The 22,430-nt window shown below is 32.5% G+C and overlaps 1 protein-coding gene across 1 annotated transcript; it reads left to right on the plus strand.

Annotated features, from left to right (window-relative positions):
• Positions 1-12,632: 12,632 nt before the first annotated feature.
• Positions 12,633-19,330, plus strand: LOC132606837 (BEL1-like homeodomain protein 9). The gene is made up of 4 exons (XM_060320485.1): positions 12,633-13,712; positions 17,256-17,638; positions 18,294-18,354; positions 18,711-19,330. Exons 1-4 carry the CDS (start codon positions 12,954-12,956, stop codon positions 19,242-19,244), a joined length of 1,737 nt encoding a protein of 578 aa, XP_060176468.1. The 5' UTR covers positions 12,633-12,953; the 3' UTR covers positions 19,245-19,330.
• Positions 19,331-22,430: the final 3,100 nt, after the last annotated feature.

Genomic DNA, 22,430 nt, shown 5'->3' on the forward strand with positions numbered 1-22,430 from the left:
GAATAGTTATTTTAGATCGAATGGGGCATTTACTGGTACATAAATTGAAATGGATACAACAGCCGACTTGATAGGTCTAAGGCTCCAGATTCCAAAGACAGCTAAGATATGAAAATAAAGGAGAGGCCACGTACGTGTTGCCATTTGAACTTCCCTCCACCCTAGTGCTCTCCATCACATCATTCTCCATTTCTCCCTCTTCTGGCTTCAATGTGTAATTTTTTTTTGTTATGGGTAAATGCTTCAATGTGTAATTATTACACTGTATCTCCTAATTTCCCATCTACTTAATAATGAAGTGACGCTCTCACTTGCTTTTATGTATTGAACCCTGTTTCCCTTTAGTTACATATTTTTTTAATTTTGCTTCTCCAAGCTATTAGACACCTAGCTTAATTTATTTAGAATTAACTGGAGGACTATTGTAATCAGACGCAAATCTAAAATTTTTAGAAGAAGAGTGCACTAATAAAAAGAAGAGAAAAAATGCATTAAGGGGTCGCCAAATTTATTTAGTAATAAGAAACGAGATGCACTTAAGAGGGTAAATAACTTAACTTTCAACCAAGTACAACACTAAGCCTTTTATAGCATGGGTTACAAAAGATAATACTAGATATATTTTAAGAATTATACACATAATATGTCGAATTTAATCGGGTGATCATGAGTTCACATGACTTTTTTTTTACACATAGATTCGCCCTTGACTATAATAGATATTTATATCTCTTTACATTATATGCATGAGAAGTAGCCAAATTTATTCAGTAATAAGAAACGGATGCATTTTGATAGAGCAATGTCTAGCTAAGTGTCGATCATGGTCCATTTATCCAAATTTGAATCGTGACACAATCCCTCATCCATCGAGTGTGCTTAATTGAGTAAGAATAACAGAGTCAGCCTAGGCTTCTTATGTGGGGCGGATTAAGGGATCCGTTTAGAGGGATTGAACGGTTCGGGTTGTCGGTAAAACCAGCTCTCCTATAGTTTTAGAAAAAATAAAAGAAGTTCTAAATAACATACGAATGCAATGTTACAAATAATTAATAATTTTTTATTTTGTTACATTAAAGTCACTAAATTATTTTTGTAATGAAAGTTGGTAAACTATTTGTTCTAACTAAAGAGCTAATCGTAGAAAATGTTGTTATCCGTTTCCCCTAATGACTCTCTATGATACTTGAAAAAAATTGAAAGACCTTTTAATTACAAAACAGTTTAATGGCTTGCATGGTACTTAGATAACCTTACGTGATTTTTTCATCACAAAATATAGATTAGCGACTAGTACAATAAAGTTAAAGTTAAACTGATCATTCATGAAATTAATCCGTGAAGAATATGTTTTGCGAACTCCCTGTTATTAGATTTATAAATCTTTCATGTCCCACTTCAACCGCAACAGAAAGAAAATAAGAAAAAGCAAGTCTCAAAAAAAGAAAAGAAAAAAGATTACCTTATGAACATGAAAAGACTTTTTGTACGATTAGATAGAAGTGTGTTCATGTCCAATTTCTCTTCAACAATGTCTCATCACAAGCCAAAGTGAAGGTATATTTGTTCGCTTTCTTATCTGTGCTTATCTTTTCCTCTAAACTCGATCACGTGCAAATTTGGAGGAAATTTCCCTTGCAAATTAGATTGTCGTGGAGTTGATCTTCACTAGCTAGTTAGGTAGTTATAGGACATTTGTAAATTGTACCCGAGTGTGACAGATTAGATTAGCTGACACCAATAGTCACAAGTTCAATATTGCATCCGAACAAAGGTTTTAAACACTTGCAAGAAACTTCTAAAAAAAAAAAAAAAGGAACAATATTTATATATATAAAAAAAAAAAACTTTCAAGAGACTGAACTAAAAGGTGGTATCAGACAAGTGAGGGATGACTCAGTGGTTAAGCACCTCCACCCATGACCGGTAGGTCCTGGGTTCGAGTCACACTGGAGGGGAAGTGTGAAAACATTATAAATCCTCCTAAATGTGGGGTGTATAAAAAAAAAAAAAAGGTGGTATCAATTGTCGTGGAGTGAGCGAGCCAGCTTGAACTGTCACTATGAAATATAGTCACGGGAATTTTATAGTGCTTTACTTAAGCTGTTAACACGCAAACGCAATTATATGCATGCACTTTGCTTTTATGATTTTACTGTAATTTCGGACCCACCAACTTTAGCTTTACTTGCACACGAAAATTGAATTCAAGCGGAATATATACTATAAATTAAATACTCCGATGGTTGGATATTTAAAGAGAGCAAGGTGTTGTCGAAATTCTTTACATAAAACAAAGAAGTGTTCCAAATAATACTCCCACTTAAGTTGGATTAGCTACAAAAGTGGAAATTTTGAAGGATGGAGACTTAAAAGCAGGGGGGGATATAGGGTTAGGAGTATAGGTTTTCGGAAACTTTGGCGTATGTCATGTATTTATATTGAAAAATTCATTAAATATCTAAGACAATGTCGTTGGGAACACAGTAACAAAGCAGGTTCTTGGTCTAGCGACAAAAATGGAACCTGTTAAAAGCTTTGCTACCTCCTTGATAAGGGTTCAATCCCCTTTGGGCATGTATCTAGTTTTGTTTTTAATTTGAAATAGCTGAAAACCGTTTAAACTTCAACTACTAGATCCGCCTCTCTGCTTGAAAGGATTTTTCTTTAAATTGAAGAGAAACATATCAGTATTGACGCACCATTAATGAGGAACATCATAAAATGTAAAACCTTTTTCCCAACGATAAGTGTTAAACCTATAGTATACCAAACATCTTCATCCAACAAAGTTCGTCATTTTTTTTTTTCTGCCGGTCCTGTGCAATAAAGGCTGGCTTACTCGAGTGCAAGGGTAATTCTCTTTTTTGTGCTACATTGAATTTACTGTTTATGATACCCGCAAGTTAAAATTCAATGACGCTTCCAAAGACAAAATTGTACCTATTTTACTTGCTTATTATAAGGTGCTTTACCTTTCTCTTAAAGAACTCCTATGTCTAAACCACTTAGTGAAAGATATGCCCACCAATGACAACTATATATGGTTCATCATATAGCACTTTAGTGAAACATGACAAAAAGTAAGTTTTACCAATCCAATTTCACCAAAGAGAACTATTCTATACTTTAAAGTTCATAATTTATGTTGCTGATATTGATTTCCCTTTTTTTCGTTTAGATGGCCACAGAGATCTGTCCTATTATTTTGAATCTCAATCCACTTAAATAAACAATAATATTCATAACAAGAAAGAACAATATTTGTGACGGAAGAATCAATCACAAATTCGATTGTCACAAGAAAATCTGTGACGGATGAATAAAATCGTTGTAAAATATCACGAATTCGTTATAAAGTTGATGAATTCTATCATAAACTCTGTTAGGATTTTACGAATAGGTGTAAATGGGAAATGATCCTTTGCACCTTTTCATGAAAAGACTTCACACCTCTTCATTCCTTTACTTTGTTGGCTATAAATTCTTAGTCATTTTCATCAGATTTTAACTTATGAAAATTCTAATCTTCTTCTTCCTTCTTTTCTGCACTTCAAATCAAATAATTTCTGTGTGTGATTTCTGTTGTCTGTTGCGTCTGCCGTTCATCAGGGTTTGAGGTATCGCTACGCTGGTGAGTTAATTAATTTATTCTATCTTGGGAGGATATATTCTATAACCTTGGGTACATTGAGGGGAATAGTTTCCTTAAGGATACAGTGTGAATTCATTGGGCCCGAATTTATTTTTCTTTCTTTCCAGATTCTGTTTTAGATTATTTTCGAATACAGATTGGTAACAATCTAAAGGAAACTATCATTTTTATATTTTTTGTATTATGTTAATCTACTTGAATCTTACTCTCTTGTCAAAGAAGAAAGTAACTTTTATAGAAATAAAAATACTCTTTTCCTGAGTTAAAAGAGTACTCTTTTCAGAAATAAAAAGTACTCTTTTTGGAAACTAAAACCTTTGTGGTTTTTTACTCTGCTGTTTGGAGATTAAAATCTGCGTGATTTTCTACTCCAAGTTACTATTCGGTTTAAAGATTATAAAAACTTTACCAATTTAGTAATGTTCGTTGGTTTGAAGATACAAAATCTTTGCTGGTTGTTTATTCAGTTTGAAGAAGATAAAAACTTCACCATTTTCTAACATCTGTTTGTGTCAGAGTATATTTGGTTTGATGATATAAAAACTTCGCCATTTTATTCTCTGGTTAAAAAACAGGTAGATAAGAATTGAAATTTAATTTCGGTTGACGGCATCAAACAAAAATGTTCGGCCATGAAACAAGTTTCTTCATTGGTGTATTAATTATTTTATATGACGTAAGTGTGGCGAGTCACAATGTCGAATTAATTTTATGACACCAAGAAAAAAAACTACGTTGATGGCACTGGTTTAATCACTAATTGATTGTGTCGTTTGAGAAAAGGGTGTCAGCCGTGTATCTTTTGTTGTGTTTGGGTATCATGTTTTTCACGATCAATCTCTAACCATTAAAGTGGGTAATTGCCATGGAGTACTCCTGTAAGTCATTCGTGCATTTACTATACATTTGGAGGGAGTACTACCCTTTACATAAGAGGAAAGTACAGAAAATGAGAGTCACGTGGGCTCTTCGGTTATGCATTCAAGGGTTTGAAAATTGAGAATCAATTAATTGTGATTAAGGGTGCAATTGTAGCATTTTAACAAAGATCTTCATTGTTCAGTTGTTTAAGAGTTCGTGCAAATGGGGGCATAAGTCACAGATACATTGTGAATTCAGTGGGCTCGAATTTATGTTTCTCTCTTTCTAGATTTTCTTTTAGATTATTTTTCGAATACATATTGGTAACAATATGCACATTTTCATGGAAAAGGTTTCACACCTCTTCATTCCTTTACTTTGTAATTTGTTGGCTATAAATTCTTAGTCATTTCCATCAGATTTAACTTATGAAAATTATGATCTTCTTCTTCCTTCTTTTCTGCACCAAATCAAATAATTTATGTGTGTGATTTCTGCCGTCTGTTGTGTTTGCCGTTCATCAGGGTTTGAGGTACTGCTACGCCGGTGAGTTAATTCGTTCTATCTTGAGAGGATATATTCCACAACTTCGAGTACATTGAGAGGAATAGTTTCCTTAATGACACACTGTGAATTCTGTGGGCTTGAATTTATTTTTCTCTCTTTTCAGATTCTGTTTTAGATTATTTTTCTGATACAGATTAGTAAAAAAGTCATCACAAACTCATAACAATAAGTATCCATTATAAATATTATCACAAATATGTGTTTTTCCGTTATATTCCGTTTAAATATCATCTAACTTCTTTTTATTATTAGCAGTGTTATTTCAATATGCAAATAGGCTTTGGCTTTTGCATGCATGACAGTATATGTCATCATACCATCGATATTCCAGGAACAATAAGCGGGAGTTATCAACTCACTAAAATATTTCTGTGGTACATATCTATTTGGATTAAGACTACTTTTTTGGTGAATTCTTCAAAAAAGACTTCGGTTCCGAAAACCAAAACTAATCTGATTATAGATTTTTTCCAAGAATCTAGAAAGTTTTTCGAAATATAACCATACATACATTTTTCCAATATCTTTTATTCCAAAACTTCAAAATAATTTTTGAAATCTAAATTAAGACGAAGTTAAGTAAATGGATTCTATGGGACTATAAAATTTACCACAATTATGATTTAAGATATATATGAGTGAAAAGTATTTTCTGTTTTGCTACCTTGTCGTAGTCATACTACTTAGAAGTAAACCCGTTAACCGGTTAAAACCGGTAACCGGACCGGTTAAACCAGAACCGGAACCGGTAGAACCGGTTCCGGTTAACCGTGTTGTTTATTACCGGTCCGGTTCCGATATTTTGAAAACCGGAACCGGTTTAACCGGTGAAAATTAAAAAAAAAAAAAAAAAGCCGTTGGGCCGCACAGTGTCCGTTAATGGACCGTTGGCAACGGTCCATTTGCAAAAATGGCCGTTGCCAAACGGTCATTTTGTTAATTTTTGGCCCCCAATTTTTTTTTTAACACTTTAACCCATCCCCACCCCTATATAAACCCTTCTTCATTTTCATTTTAATTCACACCAATTCACTCTTCTTCATCTTTCTCTCAAATCTCAATCTCTCAATTATAGTTACTTTGCAATAATTAGCCACAAAGTCTTATTATAGTTTCAACTTTCAATTATTAATTTTGCAATTATAATATTGTTGATGGAGTTGGTGATTTTGCAACAATCCGAAGTAGCTTTGGTGGATTTGCAATTCTAGCCGCCTTCACTTTGTTGGAAATTAATCCGGCAATTTGGTACCTTCGTTCCGACTCTATCTTTATTTTTCGCAATTTAATTCTAGAAATTTATTTTTCGCAATTTAATTTACGCAATTTAATTCTAGCAATTTAATTTGTTGTAATTTATTTTCTTGTGATTTATTTGATTGTGATTTAAATTAATTCTATTTAATAATGTCTAAGAGATTAAGACGTGGTGTCGGTAGTAGTAGTCGTATTGTTAGGGGTGCGCTTAATGAGGAAACCTTTGTGGAAGAAATACCTAATTTAGGTATTGATGTTGGTGGAAATAATCCACTTTTAGGTCATGAGGCAATGCAACAACAGTTTACCGACATTTTTGATGAAGACTTAGATGATGATGATGAAACACAACCCCCCGAAAATCCCATAGGAGATACATGTCCTGCACAATCACATACACAAGACAAACCGCCTAGAACTCGTAAGCCAACAGCTAAAGTTTGGAAATTTATGACTAAGAATAGGGAAAACCAATCAGCTACATGTAACATATGTAGACAAGTATTTAGTTTTAAGCAAGGAACTGGTAAGGATGGTGGAACGGGTACACTAAATGCTCATATGAGAACCAAACATATGGATATTTGGGGAGAGCAAACAGGTTCAAATGTGGGGGGGATTCAAATGACGATAGACCCATGAACCGGTAGAAATTTTAAGTATGACAAGAAAAAAGAACGCGTAGAAATAGCTAAAATGGTAGCTTATGATTGTTTACCATTTTCCTTTCCCTCGGGTTTGGGGTTTGTTACTTACATTCAACGTTGTTATAATCCGTTATTTGAGGGTATTCCTAGAAGTACTTGTAGAGCCGATGTTATAGATTTGTTTAAAAAATATAGATTTTATTTGCGCCATGTATTTAATTCTTTAAATTGTAATGTTTGTCTTACCGCTGATTTGGGTCTTAGTATTAACCATTTAGATTTTTTTGCTATTACATGTCATTGGGTTGATGACAACTGGGTTATGCAAAAAAGAATTATAGCTTTTTTATATGACGAAGGAAAAGGTCGTCACGATGGAAAATTTTTAGCCGATTCAATGTCTACTATTATGAGATTTTTTAACATTTATAGAAAAACACTTTGTATTGCTTTAGATAATGCTTCTAATAATACAAAGGCGATAGGTCTTATAAAAAGAGAACTAAACCCTCCGCTAAGAAATATTTTTCATGTAAGATGTAATTGTCACATTTTAAATTTAATTGTTAAAGATGGTCTTGCACATTTTGATGATTCTGTTCAAAAAGTTAGAGATGCGGTTGCGTTTCTTTTTTTTTTTTGGTCAAACGAACACATTTTATTTTCTCAGTTCAAAGCACCTTACAGCAACATGTAAATGTAATCAAACCTAATGTTATCCCTAATCTTCGACCACCTCTGTAAATATCCCCCTTCCCTTTATGTACATTGGCTACTTATAAAGCTCTTCTATCCACTCTCTATCTTTACGTCTTGTCTTCCTATTCAATATATCAAAAATTCTCACTTTTGTTTCCATTTGTATGGTCACAATTACTCTCTGAGGTCTTGGTACACGCTGCTGCCATAGGGCTTCATTTCTGGCTTCCCAAATATGGTAAATTAATGCAGTCCATACAGCCCATAGCAAGCTTCTGCTGATTTTGCCCTGGGCCTTTCTAGTTAGAGATGCGGTTGCGTTTCTTTTTTGTAATGCTAATAGGGGAAGAATTATAGATTTTAAGAATGCTTGTGTGGAAAATAACCTTAGACCTAAGAAAATTCAAGTAGAAATTGAGACTAGGTGGAACTACACTTACATTATGCTACAACAAGCATATGAGTATAGGATTCCCATACAACAAGTTCACAACAAATATAATACTGATAGTGATGATTGGTTAAATTATGCGCATTGGGAAGATGTTAAAGAATGTGTTGACCTCTTAGAAATTTTTTATAATGCAACTCTTTCTTTTTCTAGACAATTCTATCCCACGGTAATCGGAATTTTAGCCTACTTAGCGGAAATAGCTAGAGTTTTACAAGAGTATAAATATAAACCCGATTATCAAGTGGCTATTTTTGAATTCATAATCAAATTTAAGAAGTATTTTTTTCCCATCCCAACTTTATTTATATTGGGTTCCCTTTTAAATCCTTGTTTAAAACTGTCTTTTACTAAAAATTTGGTTAGTCAAATTTATACATTTTTAGAAATTGAAGAGGGAGTTCAACCATCTTTAGCTGAAGCCGATCTCGCTATTGATGATGAGTTTAGAAGAGTTTTTACTCATTATTCTAGTTTGGAAGAACGTGCTACACCCGTTGCTCCACGCCTTACTACTTCTCAAAGTAGCAAAAAGGGCTTGTCGGGTTTAAAAGTTTTACATTCACAGCCAACTTCTTCTTCTACTGCAAACTTTGATGAATATAACTTTTATTTGATGCAGCCAAATGTGGATATCAACCAACAAGATGATTTGGACGTCTTAGCATGGTGGAAGAAGTACAAGGCAAGCTATCCGGTACTTTCAAGAGTGGCTCGAGATATCCTTACGGCTCAAGTATCAACCGTGGCTTCGGAGAGCGCATTTAGCCAAGGAAGACAGCAAATTGGAGACCATAGACATTCATTATCCGGTTTTAGCTTGCAAGTACTAGTGTGCATTCGCGATTGGATTAGATCGGAGCGACACAACCAAAACTTACAAGCGGAGGAAGGCGAAGAGAAAGAAATTGAAGATTTGATAGCTAGTGGACCTGACCAAATGGAAGACTTTGAAGATATTTCCATGACCGAATATGATGTGGGGGAAATTAACGAAATGGTTCAAAATTGGTGATTTTATTATTCTACTATTTTTGTACAACTCATGTATTATTTGCAAGTTAAAAAAAAATACAACTTACAAATAAATGTTATCCAAGAATGAATAAAATATATGGCTCATTGAGATTTCTTCTATTTACTTGTGTTCATATTTTTACTTTTATTAAGTTAGGAATATACCTAAAATATACTAAGAATATACTTATAATATATATATATATATAAATATATATAGTAAGTATATATAGTATATAAATATATATAGTATATATATTAAGTATATATAGTATATAGTATATAAGTATATATAGTATATATAGTATATAAGTAAGTATATATAGTATATAGTACATATATATAAGTATATATAGTATATAGTATATAAATATATATAGTATATAAATACATATAGTATATATAGTATATATAGTATATAAATATATATAGTATATATATTAAGTATATATAGTATATAGTATATAAGTATATATAAGTATATATAGTATATATAGTATATAAGTAAGTATATATAGTATATAAGTAAGTATATATAGTATATATAGTATATAAGTAAGTATATATAGTATATAAGTAAGTATATATAGTATATAAGTAAGTATATATAGTATATATAGTATATAAGTAAGTATATATAGTATATAGTACATATATATAAGTATATATAGTATATAAGTATATATAGTATATATAGTATATAAATATATATAGTATATATAGTATATAGTATATAAGTATATATTGTATATATAGTATATAAGTATATACTTATAGTATATACTTATATAGTATATATAGTATATATATATATATATAGTATATATATATATATATATAGTAAGTATATATAGTATATATAGTATATAAGTGTATATAGTATATATATTAAGTTATACATATATATAAGTATATATAGTATATAAGTATATATAGTATATATAGTATATAAATATATATAGTATATATATTAAGTATATATAGTATATAAGTATATATATTAAGTTATACCTATATATAAGTATATATAGTATATATATATATATATATATATATATATAATACAAAAAACAAAAAAACAAAAAAGGTTTTAACCACTTAAAACCGGACCGATTCTGGTTTGGAGTTTCAAACCGGTAAACCGGAACCGGTTAACCGGTTCCGGTTTTTTAACCGGAACCGGCCGGTTCCCTAACCGGTTACCGGTCCAGTTCCCTAATCGGTTACCGATCCGGTTCCGGTTGGAACCGGTTGCCAGGCTTACTTAGAAGTCAGAAGTTAGAATTACAACTCGTATTTACTAGAGTAGCGCCAGATAAAAAGTTTAGGTAATCAATTATTGGAAACTGTTGACGTCCAATATCATGAAACATTTCCTTTACTTGTTTGAACCATTAAATTTTGGCAAATTAATGTAAGACCTCGTAAGTAGAGAGGCTCACAAAGTACTCATTGGTAGATCTAGTGTTGGCATAGGCAAAACCTCACTTACGTCCAGTACGTCTTCATCTGCTGTTCTCACGCACGCCATACGCATCACAAACATCTAACCCTACCAAAAAACAAACATAGGAAATAATAAATCACGCAGACATAACAATTTTGTCTTAAATAGCTTTGTCACAAATATACTACTACTACTTAGTAAAGTCCTGGGTATGAATTCGCTACACAAAAAAAAAATGCATACTTCTCCCGTTTCAATTTATATGACACTCTTTCCTTTATAATCAGTCTCAAAAAGAATAACACATTTTTATATTTAATAACAATTCAACTTTAAATTACCTTTATACCTTTAATGAAATGATTTATAGCTACAAAATGTTTTATGGTTTGTTTTAGATTACAAGTTTTAATTTTTTTCCATTTATTTCTTAAATTTCGTATCCAATCAAACACTTTTATATAAAATGGGACAGAGTACTTATTTTCTTAGTAGTTATTACTATACAAATTTATTGGTGAGAATCCATTGACGAAACTAAAAATTAAAATAAGAGGATTCAAGATAATGCATGTCACATCTAGGATTTGTAAATGGAATATTTCGTTACGTGAATGGGATTTACATGCTACGTATTTTGTATAAGCTATTTATATCCTATGTGTGCGAAATAATTTTTCTAACAAAAGGAATTCAATTAAGCACCTTGCCCTACATCCTCCTAGATAGCTGCGTCCCCAGGTGAGGCTGCAACATATTTATTCCACACAAATCAATTTTGAGCAATTTTACACCTTCACTATTCCGTAACCTAACAATGAGTCAATTGGTTTTGTGGCTCATTATAATATTAGTGAATACCAGCATATTAACCATTGTTATAACTACGTAGATATATTTGACTCCAGTTATTAATGGAAGATAACTTTAAACTATTTTACAGAGTTTTAAGCTAAATTTGAACCTTTTCCATATTAGAAAAAGGAAAAAGTATCAAATGTACATACTTCTAACACTAACCCAATTATTAGTATCATAAAAATCTTGAGAAACGGGTGTGCAGGCTGTCCCTAAAAATATCCGGAGTTAACCTAAGCCAATAATTAGCAGGTAGAAACAGGTCGTTCTAGTGTTGCACATCCCCATGCGGTAAGTTAAGTTAATTCGAGACCCCACACATCCATTTATTGATCAGTGGAACTCTGTAAAGAAAGCGAGTAGTTTGTAAAGCAAAGAAAAGACATGTTAGTGTGTCAACTTGGCCGCCCTCAGCCCCCCCTCCCCACCTTCTTGGTTCTCCCTTTCCCTATTCACGTCGTTTGATATGCGGATTAAATTATTTCTGAAATATAATTCAAAGATAATAATTTCTGAATTAATTTATCATATTTGAAAAATGAGATAAAATAATGTCAAGTTTGATGACATAAGATGAGATTTCTAAGATAAAGTTTGGGATAAATTTTATACGTATTTTATTTGGTTGAAGGTTTAAATTTATGCCTTCAACTAAATAAGATATAAATTTAATCTCGAAATATCCCATCTTATTTCGCGTACCAAACGACTCCTAAAAGTAAGTTGTATAGGAAGTAATATTGTAGATATAATATAAATGTTGATGATTAATAATAAATGAATTGTAATAATGAATAGTGAACGCATTATGGATAAGTAAATATAGTAAATTTCTCTTAATTTATTAAAATGAATAAGTAAAAATAAAAATATATCTTTCGTATAAAAGACAAGTAAAATGGAACGGAGGGAGTACTTAAAATAATACTATCCCAAATTAATTACTCTAAAAAGAGCATTTCTTGTTTATAAAACATATAATGTATTTGTTTCATTGATCGGGCATAAAATGAATACATAAATTTTCACATAATCTAATGCGAGAATTTTATACTGAAATAGTATTCATTGAGTGAATTAATAGGAAATTCTCACCAACTTACCTTGTGGTATAATCATAAGTACTTTTACATTCTTCATAAAAGGTTTCAAATACAAGTCTTATTGGGTACGAAATTCCCTTTATTAGAGAGTGTGTTATACCTGAACATTTTCAACCCGAATACAAATTAGTCCAACTCGAAGTGCGGGTATCGAATACGGAGCGAAAAAGGAGGAGGAAATCCTCTCTTTCTGCCAATATTTTGCAGCTAAGAAGTGAAAGACATGATGAGCTTTATAGATAGAGAGTAATAAATATAGCCCTTTCATTTCATCATCCCATCATCCACATCTTTTTACTGTTCCTGATTCATATCTCTTCTCTCTCCATCTACTCATATATACCAAAAATACACTACTGTGCTTCTCTTTCCCTATAGTTTGCAGGGTTCAATGGCTGAAGGATTTGAAGCATACCATGTCCCACAACAAAGCAGAAGAGATCGGCTTCGAGTCTCTGATTGTGTTGCTTTACTTCCCTTTTACAATGATCCACCATCACTACTCACTATCCCTTCAGATTTGGAAAAAGGTCTTCATTTGATGGATCCACAATCCTCTTTTCAAGAAATTAACCCCAACCCTTTTCTTTATAACCCTCATCAAAATCTTCGATTTCTTGATCACTCGTCGCCTTTTCATAATATGCCGTATAAACAAGAACTATCATCAGCTCATGAGGCAAATATTATTAACAACAACGACAATAATAATAATAATAATAGTTGTAGTAGTAGTCTTAATAATGTTACAACAGGTCAAGGTTTGTCTCTGTCTTTATCATCTCATAATCCTCATCAAAGGAGTAATAATAGTAGTAGCGTTCCACTAGAGCTGAATTTACAACGATATGACTCATCAATATTCTCAACTGACATGTCATCAAAGAGTAGTAGTAGTAGTACTATTCTTGGACCATTCACTGGGTATGCTACAATTCTCAAGGGATCAAGATTCTTGAAGCCAGCACAACAGTTGATGGATGAAGTGTTTGATGTGGGTAGAGGGATTTATTCTGAGAAATTATTAGGAGCTGGTGATGATGATTCTTTAGTAGTGATGGATCCTTCAACAGATACACCACCTATAGGTGATGATGATGGAAGTGAGCACAGGAAAAACAAGTCCAAGTTAATTTCAATGCTTGATGAGGTACTTTTTTTTTCCTTGTTTTTCGACATCTAAGAATTATAAATTGACTGTTCAATGTTTTCTGGATGAACTAATTTTTAGCTGACTTTACAATTAGTGTGATTTAACCTTATATATTGGTTACATTTTTAATTTACACTATCAGCTAGCATAACCATTTGGCCATAAATTTGATTTCAAATATTTGAAATAATATTTTTCAAGATTATTCCAAATTAGTAATTTCTCTATTTCATTTCATGTTTCTTAGTTTGACGGAATACAAAAATTTAAGAAAGCAAGAGAGATTTTGAATCATGTGGTCTTAAACTAAAGATTTGTATAATGTATGAGAATGTCATTTGAATCTTATACTCTTAAATATGTCAGATGAGATTTGAATCAAAGAGTTACTAAATATAGAAATTGACATTCTTTTTTAAACTAAAAAGGAAATTAATTCACATAAATTGAAATATGTGAATTTTTTAATTTGGACCATTATTTCAAACTTTTAATAGAAAAATTGAAATTTAAAAAACTAGTTTGAGAAGTACTTCAAAGTTTTCACTCACAAAATTTCAATATTTTCTTCGAAGTGAAATTCATAATTCAAATACCCTTTTTTTCAATTTCAACTTCATATACCTTTTTAAACAAATTTCAAGCAAGTGTCCAATTTATGTGAATTGTATTTCTAAGTTAACAGTATCTTTATTACACCTTTTTAGAGATTAAACTCTTACCATTACACTATATGTCTTGGATTTTTGCTCCACTTCTCTCCTATGATACTACCTAGTTACTCCCTTAGTCCCTTGTGAAAACTCGTATGTTGATTTTCTTTCATTGTAGCTTCTGTAAAGCTAAACGAAGATTCATCGTTTAAGGCTTAGAGTTATTCTTCAATGTTTGTGCCAACATGCAGTATCCAATTTATATATGCTCTATGCACATATAGATTATTTTGACCCTTAATTGGTTGTATTATCAGGTATGTAGATGCTTATGCTTTTTAGGCATAGAAGTTCTATCACTAAATCATCTTTTAAGAAAAAGGTGATTGGAAGGAATATATGCACGAAGATTTGTGCCTTAAAGTGGCTGACAGTATTTGAAAGAGTTCTAATAGGTTATAATGAAACTTAATTTGGCCGTATTGTAGGATGAAGAGATTAGGGGAATCTATAAGAAAAAATATTTGCCTCAAGGACATAACATCCAAGACCCTCTTTTCTTCCTCTGATTTTCTTTTTACATTGGAAAAAGACTAAATAAAATTCTTAAAATCTTTCATAAACTACATGACTTAAATCTGTCCGATGAAAATTTTCTATTTTTAGCGCATTTTCCTAAATGAACAAATTTTCTCTATCTCTAACCTATATTTGTTAGAAAATTTGCACATTTGATTGTACACCTCATGATCTTCCAAATTCATAGGGCTAAGTACTTTGGTAAATTGAAGTGTGGCAGTGTAGGTATTTTCTTCTCTGATAAGGGAACTTGTATTGTGATTTAAAATCGATGAACTTGAGTTGACAATGTTTCAAATATTCTTCTGTACACTTGTGACGGTGCATGTCAAGGCATTTGCTCGTGTTCTCATTGTTCGACGCTAGGTACTGTAGCTAATAAGTCCGAAATACTTAATTTTTCAACTTCATTCAAATATTGTCCAAAATACTTAACTCTCTCCTTATTCTTGTTGCTAATAAGTCGGTAAGGTTACTTAGAGTTTGGGGCAGCACCGAGTCCAAAACTAGCCTTTATAATTGGACTTTTGCCAACATGATCAACTAAAGGTTATATAGTTCCGACTCCTTAAAAATGTCGTCATCTGTATGTTGAATTCTTCAAAACTAATGCATTTTTGAAGGATTCAATACGGTGCGACAACAATTTTTGAGAGTGTGAGCAATATAGCCCAAGTAGAGGCACTTATAGGCCTGGAGAGCTAAATCTAATACAGTATTATATTCACTCTTCTTTTCCTTTTTTTTTAAAAAAAAAAAAAAAAAATTCTTTTTCACACCAATGAACAACTTATAGAAGTTATTTTCGTTTTATCTGAAGGGTTTTAGAAAGCCATTCAAGCCCAATGTAATCACAAAATCTTTGATTGATTTTGATACCAGGCCTGGATCAATTGCTCCAAGCACTGGATATTTATCTTATAAATCTAATCTAATTCTCAATGAAAGTGCGTTTTAATAGCTTCAGAAATATAGCAATTAATGACATCAAATGTGGTAAGAAACTATGAGTCTGTGGGAACTTGTCCCAGGACTAGGAAAAAAAGATGAATAATAATGTCATAACTATTTTAGGGTGCACCATGTTTTGGAAATCAATTTGATTGGATTTTGTTGCTGGCAAGTCGTCCTATAAATAGGAGCTCAATTTTTCATTTCGTGACACCGACTCAAAGAAGTATAAGGAAATAAGACGAGCAATATTATCGTGAATTATGTAAAATAAAAGAGAGTTGTTTTCTTATGATTGACTTTTGTGACGTATTAAGGCCCCGTTTGGCCATGAGAATTATTTATTTATTTTCGGAATAATTTTTACTTTATTCCAAAATCAGTGTTTGGTTATAAATTCGAGACCCAACTTGGAGTTGGATTTCAAATTTGAAAAACTGCTCAAAACATGTTCTCCAACTCCATTTCATAAATTTCAAATAAAGTGTTCTCTTCTCTCTTTTGCAAAACATACAATCAAACACAACTTCGTTTGCAATTTCAACTTCATAAATTTCAAATAAAGTGAAAAATATTTGGAAACTATGGCCAAACGCCTATTAAGTGTTTGATTTCTCACTAGAATGATAATATATAGCTCCTCCCCAGTATTTATATTTTTCACATTGAAAAGACTTGGTATTCTCTTGTTCTTGTTATTCTGCATAACTATTTTTATGAGTTACTCTCTCTGTTTTAATTTGTTTGTCTTACTTTTTTTTTTTTTAGCTTGTTTAAAAAAAGAATGCCTCTTTCCTAAATTGACAACTCCTTAATTTCAAAATTCTGCGTGACATGTTTAAGATCACAAGATTAAAAGACATTTTAGTACATTATATATATCTTTAGCTTAAGATCACAAGATTTATAAGTGTTCTTTACTTTCTTAAACTCCTGCCAAGTAAAACTAAGACAAATAAATTGAGATAGTGGGAATATTATTTTCCGACAGTGTTGTTCTTGGGAATTTAACATATTCATATTTGTATTAACTTTTTGCACTTATGGTTTTAAATAAGCAAAATACTCCCATCTGTTTGAATGTATATGCCTTGTTTTTCTTTTTAGTCCGTTTTTTAAAATATGTTACTTTCTAAATTACTAACTCCTTAACATTCAATATCTCATGTCGCATGTGTAAAACTACAAGATTTAAGAGAGATTTGGTACATTATACTCATTTTTATATTAAGACCAAGATTGAAATTATTCTTTCTTAAACTCTATGCTCATTCAAACTAAGACACATAAAATAAAGCGCTCAGAATTTTGTCATTGCATTCTTGATAAATTAATCATTTTGGGTGATATGTCTCAGGTATACGGAAGGTACAAGCAGTACTATCAACAGCTACAAAGGGTAGTGGCATCATTTGAATCAGTTCCTGGACTTGGGAATGCAGCCCCATTTGCGAACTTATCTTTAAAAGCTTTGTCCAAACATTTTAGGTGCCTAAAAACTGCCATCACTGACCAACTGAACTACACAATCAAATCTCATAGACAAATAAATTGTGATGATTCTACCAGTACAAGATCAGTCGGGAAAGGCAGCCTTTATAGTTATAATTGCCAAAGAGCAGCAATCCACAATGCTGGATTTGTTGAGCATCATCAGCCTGTTTGGAGACCACAAAGAGGTCTACCGGAGCGTGCTGTAACTGTTCTCAGGGCTTGGTTGTTTGACCATTTCTTGCACCCGTAAGTACTAATACTACTTCATCTGTTTCATTTTATACGTTATATTATAACAGTCCTTTTTTTCTTTTCTTTTTGATCTGTTCAAAATGCATAATATATTTTCATATTTTGAAATTGTTTAAACGTTAACTGTTTCATTTTACCATTATGATATGCTTTTATAACTGTAGAAATGTCATAGGATATCTAAGGCTAGCTCCAAATTCTTGGGATGCAAAAGTCTCCTTTCTTTCTTAAAGGTTCGTGTCTGGTCAATCATAGTCATATAAATGAAACCGCGCGAGAGGGTAGTGAATTCATGTTATCTATGTTGAATTAATAAACTATATTCATCCTTTTTTTCCTTGGCTTCAAGAGTCCGATGTGTTTAATTGATCCACTGGTCCAACTAATCTAGCTTTTAACGCTTCCTACTGAAAACGACTCCATTAAACTTTAGGGCCTGCTGAACCTGAGATTTTCTGTTAAAGGTGAAGGAACCACGGTCATTACACCAGAACTTCACTTATTAAATTTATGAATTAGAAGACAAGGTGAAAGTATGAAGTTAATACTGTAGAACACGTGGTAGACTGGATGTTTGTTGAAAAAAAATATATCTGTGTAATGATTTTGTCTGTGTAATTTTAACTCATTATTGTTGATTCTGTTGCAGTTATCCCACAGACTCTGACAAAGTAATGTTGGCCAAACAGACTGGTCTCTCGAGGAATCAGGTGTGCATTTTTCAAATTTACGCTCCTTGATACTCCTCCCTTTGAATTAATCTATACTCATTTCCTTTTTAATCCATTTAGAAAAAAATGATTCATTTTAAAATTTGCAAACAATTTAATTTAAATTTCTCAATTTACCCTTAATGAGAAGTTTTTATAGTCACACAATTATTATGGCATGTTTGAACATAAGTTTCATAAGTCTTACTGCTACACAAATGTCATGGCACGTTTAAGAGACTACAAGTTTAAAAAATCTTCGCTTCTTTCTTAAACTCTATGCCTAGTAAAATAGCTGGTGTTTTGCGAGCAGACATCTACATCATATAATTCAATGTATTTCACAACTGGATCAGGTTTCTAACTGGTTTATCAATGCAAGAGTTAGACTGTGGAAGCCTATGGTTGAAGAGATACACATGCTTGAAACTAGGCAAGCTCACAAATCTGCTTCACAAAGGCAGGGCCAAAACAACAACAATAATCCCATTGAACATTTTCCCACGAGTAATAATTCACTTCCATCTACATCAGCACAACAATTTCAACAAGTTCCATCGAAACGAACGCGAAATAATGATCCAGCAGATCAAGTGAATTTATCATACGACAATTTTTCATCTCATTCTCGTGTTGGAGTTGATCAAATGAGTGCGTCGTCAGGTGGAAATGGTGGGGTGTCACTAACGTTGGGACTTCATCAGAACAATAGTGGAATCGGAATTGCAGGTTTATCAGAGCCCTTTCCAAGAAATGCAGCGCGGCGTTTTGGTATCGATGCAAATAATGAGGGATTCTTGTTTGGTGGTGGATTTGAAGCACAAAATGGTCAGTTAGGAAGAGATCATAATATTATTGGAGGGCAACTGTTGCATGATTTTGTTGGTTGAATATTATATGCTTCTTCTGTATTTTGTAGCCTTGTATTGACAGATACGAATCAAGGATTTATATATATTCAGTGGGTTCAAAATGATGATCAGTTTAATTTATATATTGCACATGCATGAAGTTCTTTTGCATATGTACTTCGAGTCGAGGAGAAAGTAATGGGTTGAGTTGAACTCATTGAATGCGCTCTAAAGTCATCTATGCGTAGATAAAAAAACACAACTGATCTCTTATGCTTGAAGATAGATTACCTTATGAGCAGTTTTAGTCATGTAAGGTTGTGAAAGGTGAGCAGCTCCCGGTCAAATATTTAACAAAATTCGTTGGATTTAATAGGAATTATGAAAAAAATATTAGCGGGAACTCACATTTGGAGGTGCAGTTGTTGTTATTTTGATTTATTTCTGGAGTAAGGTGCAATATTTTTAGGTGCAAGTTGTATTTTTTTGTCTAATTAGTGTAATTTTTTGTGATGCAGTTTGTAGGATTTTAATGCGACTTTCCTGGTGATTTTGATTAATTTTTTCCCGTATTTACTCTTCAATTTGACCCATAGATTTTGTAAAAATAATTGCCGGATGTCACCACTTTTGACAAACTTAAAGAACCAAAATTGTTGGAAAATATTTTTGAAAGACTAATGGTAAGCTACACATAAATGCTCAGTTTTGTCAGTTTCTCTCTATGCTTTTACACTACTCCCTCTGTCACTTTAGTCAATAACATGCATATTAGGAGACTAATAATGCAATATAAAGTTTACTAAATTACCTTTATATAATAAAATAAATTACTTTTTTTTCTTGATTAGAGTATGCGCAACTAGTAAATCTTTTGATATTAGGAATCCAACACAAGTTACTATGTAGCTTTTCCAATTATCATTTAGCTATTACTTTAACTTGTCAATTTTTTTATAAGGGTAGAGTTGGAAAAAATAGTCAATTTATGTCACGGTTTCCTAAGATGACACTTATTATGGGACAAAATTTTTCTATTAAAGTGACATTTATTATGAGACGGAGGAAGTATCATTTTAGTCTCGGTTCCATTTTTACCCGTCCACCCCATTTAGAGGTGTCAAATTTCTTCCTCTTAAAGCAATTATTATAGGGTAATTTTGTCATGTCTACTTTTTTCTTGTAGGCCCTTTCCTTATTACTGGAGAATAATTGTTGCAAAATGGTTGAGAATTGGGATACTATGTGTACTCGTTCACTTTCTGTGCAACATGCTCCATTAATATCATTTTTTTTACTGTTTCTTTGGATTGTTCTTATTCATTCAGGCCTGTAAGTTAGAGCGTTACATCAAAAGTGTCACAAAACTCAATGATTAATTCTTGATGGGACATCAAAACTAATCTGTCAAAAATACTCATCCTGGGGTCCCAAAAAGAATAGTAAAAATTGGACTACAAGATTAATGCATTTCATTTTTTATGGGAATCTGAATATTAAAAAATGAAATTTACCTGTTAAGAAGTTACTATGTAAAGCTAAGTCGAAGCCAAAATTTGAAGTTTATAGGTTCTCAATCTGCTACCAAACTTGTAGCTTGATTACTGGTTCATAATTAAATATTTATACATAGTGAATTTTCTAATACAAACACAAGAGCTTTTGTATAAAAACATCCCTACACTAAAACCACATCCTTAAAGTACCCATATGAACAAAAAAAATATCCTTAGAGTTGCATAAAATGAGCAGGTTTCATCCTTCTATTATATTACCCACAGTTAAAAAATAACGGAACCCTCAAACGAAAGTTCCCTAAGATTATGCACCTAGGACAACTAAAAGACATATGGATAACATCAAACCTATGAACTCAGACATTTAAACATTTAAATTTATTATTTTCAATCGAGATCGGGAAAGCAAGGTACAAACAACTCTTGTAGATCTTGTCACAAGCCATCCCTGAAGGAGGAGGAAGTTCACATGTGGATGACATTGGTGTAAACCCACATTTAGGTCTCTGTCATGCGTAGACCTAAATTTTTTTTTTTTTTTCATGGTGAAAAAGTTCTGAAATATGGTTCAAGTTGAGTGTTATAAGTTGCTCTGTCCTTTTTGTCAGCATGGGGTATTGTAAGACATTTTTTTGCGCGGATTGCCCTTCTTTTGGGGTGGTCTTTAAATATTGCCCCTCATATTTGTGGTCTTTAAATTATGCCCTTCATATTCTGGTCTTTAATTTTTGCCCTTCGCGTTGCAACCCTGAGCGTTCACGCAAAAATTATGAGGTTCTGGGTTCGAACTCCCGCTCAAGCATAAATTAAAAAAAAAATTGCAAGGCAAGGTTTGGGTCGAATGTATGCCGGACCCGGCATACACTTGTTAAACAATTACCAAAGTTATGCCGGACCCAGCATACTCATGCCTTATGGGCAGACTTGGCATAAGTATGCCAAGTCCGGCATAACTTTGGTAATTCCTTAACAAGTTTATGCCGGATCCGGCATACTTATGCGCAAACTTTTAATGGGCAAACTTTTAATAGGCAAACTTTTTGTTAAGCCTTAACTAAAAGTCTTTTCCTAGTTATGCCTTATGGGGCAGACTTTTAGTTAAGGCACAACTAAAAGTATGCCGCATAAGGCGAAACTTTTCCTTAAGGCATAACTAAAAATTTGCCTTATAAGACAAAGTCTATGTCTTAAGGAAAAGTTATGCCTTATGGGGCATACTTTTAGTTGTGCCTTAACTAAAAGTCTGCCCCATAAGGCATAACTAGGAAAAAACTTTTAGTTAAGGCTTAACTAAAAGTTTTCCCATAAGTATGTCGGACCCGACATAAACTTGTGAAGGAATTACCAAAGTTATGCCGGACCCGGCATACTTATGCCAAGTCTGCCCATAAGGCATAAGTATACCGGGTCCAGCATAACTTTGGTAATTCCTTCACAAGTGTATGCCGGTGGTGGCATAGCGAAATTTAAACTCTGCCTTGCGATTTTTTTTAAAAATATTTTTTACTGAGTGGGGGTTCGAACCTAAAACCCATGGGTTTTAGCCGAAGGGCAAAATTTAAAGACCATCCCAAAAGAAGGGCAATTCGCAGAATTGCCCATTGTAAGACATATCTAGAAAATTCGTCACTACTACTTCTGTCCCATAATAAGTGTCACCTTGTTGGGCTAAACGGTCCAAAGATACTCTTAACACGATGTGATATTG

Source organism: Lycium barbarum, chromosome 8 (assembly GCF_019175385.1).
Source record: "Lycium barbarum isolate Lr01 chromosome 8, ASM1917538v2, whole genome shotgun sequence".
NCBI lineage: Eukaryota > Viridiplantae > Streptophyta > Magnoliopsida > Solanales > Solanaceae > Lycium > Lycium barbarum.

What these genes read in the sequence shown, in the direction of transcription:
- LOC132606837 (XM_060320485.1), top strand. Translation starts at nt 12,954, where the DNA reads ATGGCTGAAGGATTTGAAGCATACCATGTCCCACAACAAAGCAGAAGA. An exon ending in TAATTTCAATGCTTGATGAG is followed by an intron (nt 13,713 to 17,255) that starts GTACTTTTTTTT and finishes GATATGTCTCAG; the next exon opens with GTATACGGAAGGTACAAGCA. An exon ending in TTTGACCATTTCTTGCACCC is followed by an intron (nt 17,639 to 18,293) that starts GTAAGTACTAAT and finishes ATTCTGTTGCAG; the next exon opens with TTATCCCACAGACTCTGACA.